This window comes from Ictalurus punctatus, chromosome 2 (assembly GCF_001660625.3).
Source record: "Ictalurus punctatus breed USDA103 chromosome 2, Coco_2.0, whole genome shotgun sequence".
In the NCBI taxonomy this organism is placed as follows: domain Eukaryota; kingdom Metazoa; phylum Chordata; class Actinopteri; order Siluriformes; family Ictaluridae; genus Ictalurus; species Ictalurus punctatus.
The window spans coordinates 33,238,078-33,253,107 of NC_030417.2; the positions used below are offsets into that span (position 1 = coordinate 33,238,078).

General features: G+C 41.5%; 1 protein-coding gene across 2 annotated transcripts in view; it reads left to right on the forward strand.

Moving 5' to 3' along the window:
- The first annotated feature begins 342 nt into the window (after nucleotides 1–342).
- Nucleotides 343–15,030, forward strand: part of stat3 (signal transducer and activator of transcription 3 (acute-phase response factor)) — a 32,874-nt gene continuing 18,186 nt past the window's right edge. For both annotated transcript variants that reach the window (XM_017493257.3, XM_017493266.3), the window contains exons 1-3: nucleotides 343–608; nucleotides 11,056–11,189; nucleotides 14,319–14,562. In XM_017493257.3, coding sequence (XP_017348746.1) covers nucleotides 11,062–11,189; nucleotides 14,319–14,562 — 372 coding nt within the window. In that variant the 5' untranslated portion in view covers nucleotides 343–608; nucleotides 11,056–11,061. The remainder of the gene's footprint in view (nucleotides 609–11,055; nucleotides 11,190–14,318; nucleotides 14,563–15,030) is intronic.

Consider the following 15,030-nt stretch of genomic DNA (forward strand, 5'->3'; position numbering starts at 1 on the left):
ACACGATTAAAATTAAATTAAGCTGCCTGGTGTTAACCTGCCAATATCCCTCACATTCACTGAGGTAAAGTTGTGATGACGCAACACTGCCAGTAATTCAGATGACTTCCAGCCGGGCTGTTCCGGGAACTAAACCGCGCCCCCTCCGCGCTACGTCTTCAGCTGACTGCGCTACGGCAGGAGGGACGAGCTTCGGAACAGCCAACCGACTCAGTGCCATAAACACAGGCGCATACAAGCTTGCTGGCTTTAAACCCCGCCTCTTCATACAGTTTCAAAGCTCTGATTGGATATCATCCCACTCTCGCGCGGCAATTCCTCAAAGACCTGTCAATCATGGTGGAGTTAGGACGTTACAGCTCCTGACAGACAGAGCGCTACAGACTACACGGCTGCTGCTGCTGATGTAAAAGTTAGGAGAACTCCGGTGTCGTTTATTTTATTTTATTCCATTCCGTCCGTACGTAATTAAACACACATATCGGGTTTGAACACGGGTGTTTTGACAGAAGTGGCAGCGGAGGAGTCGCAACACTTTAACGAGGTTTTTTTCCCCTTCTTCTTCTTCTTCTCTCCCTTCACATTTTTTCAAGCCACATCCATAAAGGGTAAGTAGCGACACCACCGCATTTAAGCCAGTCTGCTTATTTAACTTTTAACAATTCACTCTATAAAGTGTGTAGATACGAAATATTTACATGTTTACATCCTGAAAAGTGTTCAGTTGTGTTTAAAATCGAGCTACGCCTAATTAAAGACTATACCGTTTATATAAACATGCCCCAGTTGGACTAATATCAGTGTAGCCTAAACGCTAGTAACGAAATGAGCAAATAACAACATTATAAACATGATAAAAATAACATTTTACCATGTACTTTACAAATAGTGACCGCTTAATATACACACAGGAATGTCTTCAAGATAAACATGTCTGTTTTGCCTTTATTTATTTGTTTGTTTGTTTTTATTTATTTATTTATTTATTTATTTATTTTTCCAGCATTATGCAGTGCAGAAGATGGACTATAGGGATTAGATCTTGGGGCTTAAAATATATAAATAATAATGTATAATATTAAATATATTATATATTGTGCAGGGATCAAATATCTTAACACTTTCACGTTATCACATGATCCCAAAAGCTGCTAATTGTTTTAGCTGAAATAATAAAGCACTTTTATACACACACAAAACCCCCAAAACAAGCACGTGCCATGTTGTACTACCGCATCAATTATGCAGATATTTATAAATATTTCATAACCCGCTATAATCGAGCAGAAATGCGCGGTCTTTTTTTCTTTTCTTGCCTTTCTCCCTTTTTTGGTGCGCGCGGTCACCAGGGGGTAGTCCCTCATTAAATACCCTGCCATGACGTCACCTCTTCCAGTATTTGGACTCAGGGAATCCTCGCGCGCACGCGCGCTTGTTTACCGCCGGGTCCTCGTGATTCTCTCCGTGGCCTCAGTTTTCGGTTTTGGTCACTCGAGCTACCTTCAGGGGGACTTTTACATGGCTACTTTAGCGTGACCAGAGTAAGAGTTCAGGGGGAATTTTTCTATATGTCGTTATTTTAAAGAGTCATGCTGCTCTCACGTGCTGCACTTTCTGTTTTCCACCTGTGAAAGTGTGTGTGTGTGTGTTTTAACGCAAATGCACCATTAGTGTTTTGTTATTTCTATCTAGCCAGATAACCTGGCCTGTTTTGTTTATCTTAAGATTTCAAGGTGTTGTTAAAATATACACGATGCAACTGAAATTTGGAGATTTAACCCGGTGTCTAGGGCTGTGCCGTACTGTATAGTCCAAGATATCCCGATACACTTCTTCCCCATGATAAGAATTTGTCCTACAATATCGATGATCTAGTTGATGACCTGTTTACATGCAGCAACGTGGACACCTCGGACGTAGAACAGAACAAGCGTAGAGGAGGGCGGAGTTCCAACCCTTGACGGGGAAGGAAGAAGAATTAATGCCCCCCCAAAAAAAGGAGTTTCCTTTAAATTTACATTCATGGCATTTAGCAGACACCCTTAGCTAGAGTGACTTACATTCATCTCATTTATACAACTAAGCAGTTGAGGGTTAAGGGCCTTGCCCAAGGGCCTAACAGTGGTAGCTTGGTAGTGCTGGGGCTTGAACTCCTGACCTTCTTATCAGTAACCCAGAGCCTTTAACCACTGAGCCACCATTGCCCTTCCTCCCTAATATGGAAGTGTTTCGGATACAGATCATCAGATGAGAATCAAACGTCTGTGATTTAATAAAGTGTGTCAAAAACCCGTCTTGACGGAGGGTTGAAACATAACAAATTTGTTCCACCACCTCAACTGTACACACTGATCAGCATATGAGGAAAGCCAGAAGTTTAGATAGTGTTTTCATATCGTTGTTTATATTGTTACTGCAAAAAATACCATGAAATATCGTGATGTAGTTTTAAGTCGATATCGCCCATCCCTATGGGTGGACCACTGATCATGGGTGGACCAGTCGGGTTTCATACCTGGGTTGCTTCAGCTCGGGGGGGGGGATGGCGGACGAACTCTCAGCCAACTTCGTCTACAAAAGTAGCTCATTATCGTTGTTGTAGCTCTCATATGATTGCTTACGTTAGTGTTTTTCATTTTATTTGATGTTTTTTCTAGTCTAACGACTTTAAGTGTTCCATGATTTAAAAAAAACTATCCACTAGCTAGCCCAGAGGTTCCCAAACTTTTCCAAGGCAAGGCCCCCCAAATGGCATTAACATTTGACTGAGGCCCCCTTTTGCAAGATGTTTTTAAAACACATTAAAAATATAGACTTCTGAATATATCCCCCTTTTTTATTAATAATTACATCCTACATCTTTACATTACACTACATTAGGAATTGATTGTGTGTGTGGCTGTCTGAGAGTGTGAAAGAGAAAACATACTAGTGGGAAGCATGGGCAAACCAAATTGTTGAGGCCCCCTGGTGGCCCCCACTTTGAAAACCACTGAGCTAGCCTACGATCCTGAACAAATTTACCTGACATATAATATCAGAAAGACGTCGGTCCTTTCGGCTCTTGATGAATGCCTGTGGTGACGATTTACAACGCGAGTGCGTAGGCACGTGTCCCAGTGCGTAGTGAGCGCCACGGTCCTTAATCGTGTACACGATACACTGATTCACCAGCGAGGGAGCCGATTGAGACGCACCTGTGCTACTGGGAAACCCACTGAAGCTTTATGATCAGGATTTAGGCTTTATGTTTATTCCACCCCAATCAGAATGGTTTCTGAAGCTCCTACTTGTAATTCAAACTCGAAAAGACGTTTTAGGTCGGATAACGTATTCATCATGTGTCTGGCGTTTGGGTACGGCAACTTGAAACTTCAGTACAGAGATTAGTTTACATAATGAGGGTAATTATGACAGAACTGTAACACAACACAATTAGAACAGATCCGTAACGCACACACACAAGTTTATGTAAGTGTTTTGAGCATGTACATCCGTAATGCTATCTCTATATCTCTCTCTCTCTATCACCATTTCTTTTCCTCTTTTATGTTGGCATGGCAAACAACGGAGAAGTGTCGGATTTTTTCAGTGTGTGTTTTTCATTTCACGCGCGCCGCTGATCCGGCAGTATGAGGAAACGTTTACGGCAAAAGGGCGGCTCCGGGACACTTCCATTTCCAAAGTTAGAAATATAGTTGCACTACTGGATGCCCTTTGTTTATTTATTTAGCTCAGTTACTCTGTTACTTCTTAACAGAGACCGATCCTTTTCGCCCCGTCACGGTAGGCCATGACTCCGCCCACATCCACAGGACACAAAAGCTCACCGAATAGTTTGACGAGAATGAAAATGGTATGCTATGGCCTTCACGTTCATCAGGTCTGGATCCAGTTGAACAGTTAGGGGAGGTTTTAGAGCGAGGTGTTTGTTAGCGCTCCCCACCACCATCCTCAAAACACCAGCTGAAGGAAAATCTTTCGGATAATTGTGTAACACGGTTTCCAAAGCGTGTTTCATCTCTACCGAGGTGCATTGACGCTGATCTGGTAGCTCATGGTCGCTTAATAAGGAACCAGATCTAGATTTGGTTTTGCTCATTGTGTGTATGATTTTCTTGTCTTTATGGCTTAATGGCTTCATTGGGAAATGATTAGAAATTGATTTATATAAAATATGTAGTAGAAAGAAACGGACAGTGTTTCAGTAAAGAAGTGCCTTTCTTCCTAGTATCCATGCAGCTCACCCGTGCTCCTGTCATTAAAGCTGTAGCAGAATATTACGGGCGTTTAATCAGGCATCGCGCACCTCCTGGAGGCGACGTGATCGCATTAACTCTGTAAACCGTGAACGAGAAGACGAAACTCTCCAGAGTCATTTCACAGCATGCGTTCTAAAAAGTACATCGTGTACTCATCTCCTCCGCGCCGTAGTACAAGGCCATGTCAGAAGACATCGCACATTCGTGACGCGATAATAAACCCTTCGCGCCTGTGAACTGAGACTTCGTCTGATTCACGAAGTCTTAGATTAGGTTTGTGTAAGTTATTTCCTTTCCTCTAATCTTTGGAATGAATAAATAAATAAATAATTCACCAGCTTTCCCAGCAGCTCCTACGGTATTTTGTAACTGCGGACTGAATAATATTTCCAGATCATTTCCTCTCATACACTGTATGAGTTTCAAAAGTTTGTGGGACCCTGACAGTCACACTCGTACTATTCGTACACACTCATACTGGATGTCCCTCCCTCCAGCTTGCTGTATTAATAACATCCACTCTTATGGGAAGGATTTATGCAAGATTTTGGAGCGTGGCTGTGGGGATTTGTGATCATTCAACAACTGAGGGCAATGATATTTTTCAGGTGCAGTCGAATTTCCAGTCCCAAATGGTGTTCAGTGGGGTTGAGGTCAGGGTTCTGTACAGAACACTCAAGTTCTTCTAGTCCAGCCTTGGTGAACCATGTCTTCATGGAGCTTGCTTTGTGTCATGCTGGAGCAGGTTTGGGAACACGTTCTGCTTGTTCTATCATAGAAAGACATCTGAACGATCGACATTTCTTCTCAAAGATCACTGTTGTACTCTTGACGAAACCCAGTGGTCGTGGTCTCTTCCAGGACGAGGGTTTCCAGGATGACGTCTGCTGACGAGGATGAAAATGACTGTAAATCATACAGTACAGAACGATGGGATCTCAACCCGATGGAGCTTTCAGAGTGATTAATGTTAACGCCGTTATTCAAACACCATTTGAGCGAATATCTTTCGAGAGCACCCTCCGTCCCTCATCGCAGCCGGTGGTGTCCCGGTGTCCCTTTCTGAAACGCATCACATTGTTTTTCTTTTAGGCTGCGCTTGATGAATCAGCACTAATGCTCTCGATATAAGAGGAACACGATGAATTATCTAGCCAGTCGAGTTCAGAGGTTTTTTTTCTTTTTCTTTTTTTTTGGCGAACTGAAAATGTAGACCTGGTTTTTCTCCCTGTGGTTTGATTTCACGTAACCTCAATCTTCGCCTCAATCAGGATGCCATGCCGTGACTTCTCAATAATTTGGGGGAGGGGAGGGAAACAGCTCTAGGCCTCGTCTGTGAGTTATATAACAGCTCTTATGGTTGCAGATTCACAGGTATTCTCATGAAACATAACAAAAGTTACAGTAAGGTTTTAGTGGTTTGGATTTTTCTTTCTTTCATATGAAATCCAGAAAAAACACCTTTCTTGCTCAGTGGGGATTCTTCAGAACCAGCTCTAATGAGGAAAGCTGAAGGTTTGAGTAGCAGGTGTTTGAGGTCGAGACTTATTAGAAAACCGATCGTATGGACAGTTAAACGACGAAAATGAGAGTGAGCGATAGTGAGAGTTTATGAACCGGTCATTACGGTTACTTAGGATATTTAAGAAATGAAAGTATGGTGGAGATGTTCACGTTACACCACAGCTGTGCTGACTTTTGGAGTCCAGTTAGTCAGAAGGTGCTGATTAACACACATGAGAACAGGAAGTAACTTCTCAGAGATTTTTCCACAACGATAAACTTCTTCTTTAAGACCTTTTTGGAATTGCTGTATCGTATAAGGAATAAAACGCTTCACACCTACCTGATTGGGATTTTTATTCTTTAATTATAAAAAGCGACTGCTGTAATAATGTAACCTCTTAAGCCTCCAGGTCAGTATTTAAACACCAGTGTGTGGAAAGTGTCACGTGTAATGATTTACGAAATGACAATTTTGTTAAATAACGCAACCTGACGTACGAAGTTTCCCTAATGGTGGTGGCTGCAATAATTACAGGACACTATTCCGAAAGAAGCGCGAATTGTACCGGCTTTTATTCATGTAGTAGGAGTAATGGTTCCATTGGGAACCATTAACAATTAAATCAGATTATTAAATTATATTTAAATAATTTGATTAAAGTTTGCGTCGTGTTTTGTTTTTGTTTGTTTTGTTTTAAAAAAAAATATTTAAATATCTGCTATTTGGTGTGGTGGGATTCAAGTACGGTCGCATTCATCCGGATAAGTTTGAAAACGCATCTTTTTCTCTACATCTTGGCGTTGCGTTCACACCGAGACGGAGTTTTTTGCCAAGCAAAAACGGAGCTTTTCGAAAACGCCATTTTTGCATTGTAGTGTGGACCGAGTAAGCGGAGTTGTTCAAACACAACGACGCGTTTTTCATACGTCATGTTAGGCAGTCACGTCACATGACCCATTCAGCTCAAAAGAAACAAGACGGTGGAGGACGTTGTATTGCGGTTGTTGTGCCTGCTGTCCGTTTTGATGGTGTTAAACATTGATGTCACTTTGTACAGCCTTCAGACTGCATTTATAAACAGACGCCTGACGGAAATGACGTACGCCGACGCTTCTTCAGCGTTTTCAGATCCGTCCGGATTAACGTGCACGTAGTCTTGCTCAAATTTCCCCTGTTACATGTCGAGCCGTTCGTATCCGTGTGAGCATCTGTTGCTGGATTATGCAAAGGAGTTAAACGATGAACGGAGCGGTAAAACCAGTTTGCATTTTAGTGAGAATGTTCCATTGCACAACTAAGTGGCGGGATTACCGTCGTATGTACTATTTGTATACAAACGCGGAGAACTTTTTTCATTTCTTGCTGATAGATCTGAAATGTTTAAGGTCTAATATCATGGATGATCTGCTGGTGGACAAATTGTACACTGCAGTGGAAGTTCCCCGCATGCCTCCTTTGAACCCATCATAACCTCAATAGAGACCTCGGTAATACGAAAGGAAAGCTCCAGACTGTACAGGAAGTGACTAAAGAAAGCTCGGCCTGAAGCATTTAAGGAATCGAGCAGTTTAGAGAGATGAGAGTTGGGCTTCTTGTGGGTTGTCGTGTTCCTCCAGAGCTCTGCTGCTCTGTTTCTGTGGAACAGTCTTATGAAACTTCTCACCCTTTCAGGAAACCAAGAGTCCCAGTTATCAGCTGTTATTCTCACTATCGCTGCGACGAAGCGTCGCTTTTGCCTTTTAGCGAAACGAAATAAATTGGATGTGCGAAGGTTTTTGTTTTGTTTTTGTCAGTTCCTCGTTTAAGGTTTTAAGAGTTCATATCAAATGGGTTGAGCGTGAAAGACGATCCTTCCCCATTTTTCAGATGCGAAATAGTTCAATGTTTGTGGACAGGGAATTAAGTTCTGCTAAAAGCTTGGTGCCAATTTTATGGTTTGTAGAAATACTGATCAGATATACCTAATAAATGTTCCACTTTATTAATATGCATTAATATATGAATCACTCAGCATTGATCGAGTGAGTGAGTGAGTGATTGATTGATTGTTTTCCAGTAACAGGTGTTCTCTCACAGCAATTTGCAACCAACCATTAAAACGTTTTAAACATAAAGAAAAACATAAACATTATGTTTTGTACAAAAACAAACGTTTTTAAAAAAAAATCCATTTACAAATATATTTAACGTCGTGGAACGTCCGCGAAACAAGACGGTTCCTGTTATCGCTATTGTTATAGCAGCTATAACCCGTCATTTCCTCACATACTTCTTCTTTTCTTTTCACCCTCTTGAAGTTAATAAGATGCACAAAAAAAGCATGTGACTCGTTCCCAAGAAACTGCAGGACACGACGTCCCCGAGACCTTTTGAGTAATACTGGTTACAAAGCTCTGACGCTGGAGACTCCTTCTGTAGACATTGCACCAGCAGATATACCCGAGAGCATTAATATACTGTAAACCTATGATTTCCCCACTACTAACCGAGCTGTGATCATTTCTCGAACATTATTCAGCACCTTCTGACCAATCAGAATCGAGAATTTGGTATCACCACGGTGTAACGATCAACAAAATGGTACGGTAAAGGACCCGCTGTAATAAACAGGCTTTTACTGCTAAAGTAGACTTTGAGTGGTTTTATGGACTCTACAGAAGAGAAAGTAAGTGTGAGTGTGTGTGTGTATGGGGGGGTAAAGATGTAATTGCAACTACAGAGTAGGAGGTGAGAGACAGGGATGATATCAAAGTCAGTGTTTCGCCCATGGTGTCTGTGACTGAAACTAAACTGTACCAGAGGTTAGAGTGATTTGAGGCCAGTGCAGGGAATATGTGGGGTGTGGTAGTGAATTGAAATGGTTGTGTGTGTGTGAGATGCTCAGCTCCTCTGATGCATGAACATGTCTCTCCAGCTGCATGTAGATCGTAGGTGATTGTTCTAGATGAAGTGTTTGAGACAGGACTTTGAGTATTACATGTTTACAGGCAGGTGGTTTCAGTAGCTCAGTAGCACAATCTCCGGTTCTCTTCACCGCTCTGCTTTGGTTTTGTGGTCACGTTCCGATTTATGAGGGTGGCAGCTGAATCTGCTAAATTGCTTCCATCCCCAATTGCCACACACTCGCACCTTAGGAACGTCTAACCCGTCCACCTCGTCTCTCTGATCCGCTCTAGTCCACGCTGTTCTCACAAGGTCGGCATAAAAAAAGTACATTCCGTGTCACAGCCAGTTGATTTTTATCTCCTTCTCGACCTACATCGAGTTACGCAACCGATTGCGAAACATAACGCTAGCTCACGTCTGAAACCTGACTCGGAGCACTTAAAAGGGTTGCCAGATCAGAACAGTTCAGAATCCCCCTCCATTTTCTTCCATAAATAATAATAATAATAATAATAATAATAATAATAACTATATTATTATTATTATTATTATTATTATATTAATAATAATAAGTTTCATTTATATAGCCAGTGCTCAATATAAATACAACAATAAATAAAGAATGAACGATCATGGACCAACACAATATTTGAAAAGTAGTGAGCAATCAAACACAGAAAATTAAATACGAAATTCCTTTTATAAACAATACCTCGCGGTGTTGTAACGTGAACCTAGGACCACGTGTTCGTTACAGACGAGTCATCGTTTTTGCGTGACGTGGCTCACGTCAGAAAGAGAATTGCCTTGACTAATTGAAGTAGCTCTTCTGCAACGAAAAGTCCAAAGTGAAGGAGAAGCAGACTTCTTGGATCTTAGTCATACCTGCATAATGGTATTTCTCTTACTTAACCTACTTCCAAATAACCTGCCATGTAAATGCCATCAGGGCCAACTTCCTGGCACGTCGTGGCTTTCTGAATTCCCTGCTCTGGGCAATCAGGTAGCTGGAGGTGGAAACTTTTTTTTTTTTTTTTTTAACCTGGTGCACGAGGGAATAAGTGCCTCGTCGGCCAGGTGAAGGAACTCGAAAATGTGCTTAGAGCCGCAAAAAAATGATATAGCTGTTGCAAGAATACGTGCTAGCGTGTACTGATTTGTGAGTCTGTTTTTTTTGTGTGGGCGGATGAGCAAACCTGCGAGTGCTGAGCAGGATGTGTGTGTGTCGATGGGTAGCAGGATGAGGCAGTCTCTCTGACTCTGGGTTTCGAGGTTTTCCTCTGAGAGCGGATGCTCTCGCTGCTGTTCGATGGGCTGAGGTCGATTGGAGCTCTGATGGCACTCGAGCGGCGTCGCATGTAGCGTGTTCTTTCTGAGCAGTCCGTCACCGTTTCCTCTCAGCGCTGCTCGTGAAGGTTCAGAACGATGCCACAACCGCTAGAGCGAGCTGACGAATCCGTTTCCCTTAATAAACATGTAAAACCGCGAGGCTTTAAGCGGACAGCGAGCTTGTTTAGGACCGAATGAGTTTGCGTTTTGTGGAGGATATTAGATTTCACATGATCAACGTGAGCTAGGAAGGATTATTTGACCTTCCTGCTTCACACTACGGTGCAATTTCAGATCTCCTCTATAATCATCGTCCTGGATATGCATACAGTTATGTACTCGTGCATGGATATCGTTACTTGTTTTGTTCCTCTGAATCGCGTTTGAATGAAAATGCAAGTTTCTAATGACCTTTTCTCGTGGTGTTGTTGCTGTAGGTCTGTGGAGATGAGTTCAGCAAGGAAGGTCTTTACTGCTTTTTCATACAAGCGAGTATGAGCATAAATTGGCCCCTGGGAATGAAATGAAGTTTATTCACTTCAGTTTAATTCAATGCGGTGTAATTCAGTTAGATTCGGTTCAGTTCATATCCACTTGATTTAGTTTAGTTCGATTCGTTTGAAGTCATTTCAGTTCGTTTTAATGTAATTTAGTTCAATTCAAATCAGTAGAGTTTCAAGTCTGCTTAGCTCAATTTAGTTCGGTTCAGTTCAGTGCATTTCAATCGAGTTCATTTCTATTCAGTTTGAATCTAGTTTAGTTCGATTTAGCTGAAGTGAATCCGGTCAAATTCAGTTGAGTTCAGTTGAGTAGAGTTCTGTTCAGTTCAGTTAGAAGTTGAATCAATTTCAGTTCCGATCGATTTTCCTTTTTCAAACTCGAACCAATTAAGACAATCTTAACTTTGACAATTAACAATTCACCTGAGTTTGGTTTAGTTCAAAATTCTTCAATTAAATTTCACTCGGTTCAGTTCATTAATAACATTTCTGTAGTCCACTTCAGTACATCACACTGCTCACTGTGTGTGTCTCTCTCCCTCTGTCTGTCTCTCTCTCTCTCTCTCTCCAGGTCAGCATGGCCCAGTGGAACCAGTTGCAGCAGTTGGAGACGCGCTACCTGGAGCAGCTGTACCATCTGTACAGTGACAGCTTCCCTATGGAGCTCCGCCAGTTTCTTGCCCCCTGGATCGAGAGTCAGGACTGGTGCGTAGCCGATGACTAACACGGTCCTCCAAATAAGTATACACCATTTATTTTGTTGATTTGTTGAAAGAACGAACGTGAATTGTAGCCCACATCCAGGATTTAGCGGCAGGACAATGCGTCATGTGCCTGCCAGAATATACTTCCTTGTTCTTTAAACGTTAATTAGCAGCTGAATCCGTGCCACCATTGTGTGGATGGGGGGGGGTGTGACATAACGTTGTAATCGGCATTCAGATATTCGATATTCTGTTAGCGGATCTTTCTCAAACCTGTCTGAAATGCAGTTACTCTGTTGTCTGGAATAGGGGTGGGTAAAAGTATCATCACGGAACTTGAAGGCATTTCTACCATTCACGATATATATAGGTTTTCAGTAAAAAAAAAAAAAAAATCATTTTAATAATAAAAATAAAAGCATAATATTAATAATTTAAATATAGAAAATTGAATTCAAACAAATAATAAATTTAAAACATTTTTTCTCATTTTAAAGGTTCAGTAAAAAGCATAGCATTCAATACTCACGGTCAGTCTGTAATTGTAAAAAAAAAATAAAAAAAAAAAAATAAAAAAGATATGATGCGTACACTATCTCAGAAAAGTGTGTTGTTGCGTAATCGATCAAGATCTCGATATTATATATATATATATATATATATATATATATATATATATATATATATATATATATATATATATATATATATATATTTTTTTTTTTTTATATATATATATATATATATGCACTGATACTAAATTCTCAGCCGAAACTGAGAACTGATTATTCAGAGTGATACTGACCGATACCGATAGTTCTGCCTTGTATACCTTCTTTTAAATTAATAATGATTAATTTAAAAGAATTCTGAAAGAAATGCAAATAAAAACTTTATTCTCTCCATTTCAACAAGTTGTTTCACAGTAACTGGTCTCATAAACAGAACACACATTACTCTAATTAATATGAACTCAATTCTGAAGATTAAAGTAAGATTTCTTAACTTATTGAATGTTATTAATTCCTATTAACATTGACTGAATTATAAAAAAAAAAAAAAATCCTCCTGTTAGTCTCACATTCACTCACCACAAACACAAGCATTTCTACTGCATCACTGACATCAAACTGCTAATATATAATATTTACCACTTTTTATATATTTTCACTATAACTTTTTATATATTAACATTAAGCGGGGTAGGTGGGGGGGGTGGATTGACTCGACGCCAAAACTTCTGGGTCGTAAAATTGACTTTCGGTGTAAAATTTGATCAGTGCAGAGATTATAAACTGCAGTTTTGTCGTCGTTCCACACAAGAGACACCATCTTTACACACGGCACGGAATCCATGTGTTTCCCGCCCTCTTTTGATTGACAGGATATAATCCGCCCCGATCATCGGATGTTTTTAAACTATCGGCCGATGGCCCTTAGCGGGAAAAATAGCCTTTATCGGCCGATAACGATTCTCGCTTTATTACCTAATAAACGCTTGATTTGCGGCAATAAGAAAAAAATTGTGCTTTTTTTTTTTTTTTTTTTTTTTTTTTTTTTTGCAGAAAACTGCTTGAATTGCTGAAATCGCAATCGCTCTATATTGTTTTGCATGGTCTTTCACTCTGATGTTAGTTTGGTAAATGAGACCTTTTAGCTGTACTCGTGTTGGACACGCGTGAATCGGAGATGGCTTCGGCTGAATCCGCGTTGTGATGACGTCGCGTCTCGGCCCAAATCTGCAGAAAATCTGCTGTCATTTTGTAAAATTGCAAGCCCCCCCTGAATATTGCGGAGTTTGCTTGATTTTGCGTTCATTTCTGCATAATTACTGACATTATGAGAAAATGTATCACGACTAGGATATCATTATCTCTAATGATGTACGGTACAAGTACGTTCTGTTGTTTTCAGACCTAACACGAACAAAACAGGACAGGATGTACCTCAGAGCTGTGACTCTCAGGCACATGTTTACATCTTGTTCCAATCTGTTATGTGCATCTCGATAAACTTTAACACATCTACTGGGTGGATGACGTGTCAGTGACTTGGGCGTGAGACTGTTTCTGTGGTGGCTAACGGACATTGTGGAGTTATTTCTCCATAACGATGAGGACACAGGAATTGTAATCAGAAGCCTTGTGTGTGAGTACGAGGAGACGGATTAGACGGTGAATAGCAGTGTAAGTACGAGGAGACGGATTAGGCGGTGAATACCCTTGTAAGTACGAGGAGACGGATTGGACGGCGAATACCACTGTAAGTATGAGGAGACGGATTAGATGGCGAATACCACTGTAAATACGAGGAGACGGATTAGACGGCGAATACCACTGTAAGTACGAGGAGACGGATTAGACGGCGAATACCACTGTAAGTACGAGGAGACGGATTAGACGGCGAATACCACTGTAAGTACGAGGAGACGGATTAGACGGCGAATACCACTGTAAGTGCGAGGAGACGGATTAGACGGTGAATGGCACTGTAAGTGCGAGGAGACGGATTAGACGGCGAATGGCACTGTAAGTGCGAGGAGACGGATTAGACGGCGAATAGCAGTGTAAATGCGAGGACACGGATTAGACGGTGAATAGCAGTGTAAGTACGAGAGACAGGTTAGATGGTGAACACCACTGTAAGTGCGAGGAGACGGATTAGACGGCGAATAGCAGTGTAAATGCGAGGACACGGATTAGACGGTGAATAGCAGTGTAAGTACGAGAGACAGGTTAGATGGTGAACACCACTGTAAGTGCGAGGAGACGGATTAGACGGTGAATAGCAGTGTAAGTACGAGAGACAGGTTAGATGGTGAACACCACTGTAAGTGCGAGGAGACGGATTAGACGGTGAAGAGTGCGTAGCTGAAAGATGTTCGTCAGAGCTAAACTTTGATAGCACACGCTGTGCTAGTAGCCTTGCCATTTTGTGAGGAGAAGCCTGTTGATGGATTCTACGTTCCCTTAAATTGACATGTTTGTGGGCAGAGACGTCCATCATGTGTGGGCACAGGACACCTTGGACACACCAATATCCAGTGTATTACAGTTAATTAGGAGGCAGATGGAAATGGCACAAATGGAGTTTTCCTGTCTTGTACTCTGAAACCTCATTTCCTCCGCAGGGCGTATGCAGCCAATAAGGAGTCTCACGCCACGCTGGTGTTTCATAACCTGTTGGGAGAGATCGACCAGCAGTACAGCCGCTTCCTGCAGGAGAACAACGTCCTTTACCAGCACAACCTGAGACGCATCAAGCAGCACCTGCAGAGCAAGTACCTGGAGAAGCCCATGGAGATCGCTCGCATCGTCGCACGCTGTCTGTGGGAGGAGCAGAGACTGCTGCAGACCGCCACTACTGCTCAGCAAGTACGTACACACACACACACACACACACACACACACACACACACACACACACACTATAACTCTCTTATGTACAGATTCAGTCATAAAACGAGTGTTCTGTATTGTAGTGTTCGTTAGTAAAGGTGGGAGATGTAGACATATTCAAGATATACAGTATACGTTCTAGTGCATAAGTTTGCACACCCCATGGTTTCTTGGTTGGAGGAAAAAACACAAAATGGGACTCTATTTTAGAACAATAATAATTTGTCCTAAGCGTATGTAGATGTTTTCACAGTGCTTAGGTTTGATAACAGAGTAAAAAAATATGTATATATATGCAGCATTATCTTTTGCCAAGTATCGAGTAATGGAGAACTAAGAAGACGTGGCGTTTGGCTGAATAGAAGCGGGAACCGTGAATATTGTTCAGCCACTTAAGGTCCATTTTAAAACTGCTACTATATATTTAAGGGTGAGGGATAAGCA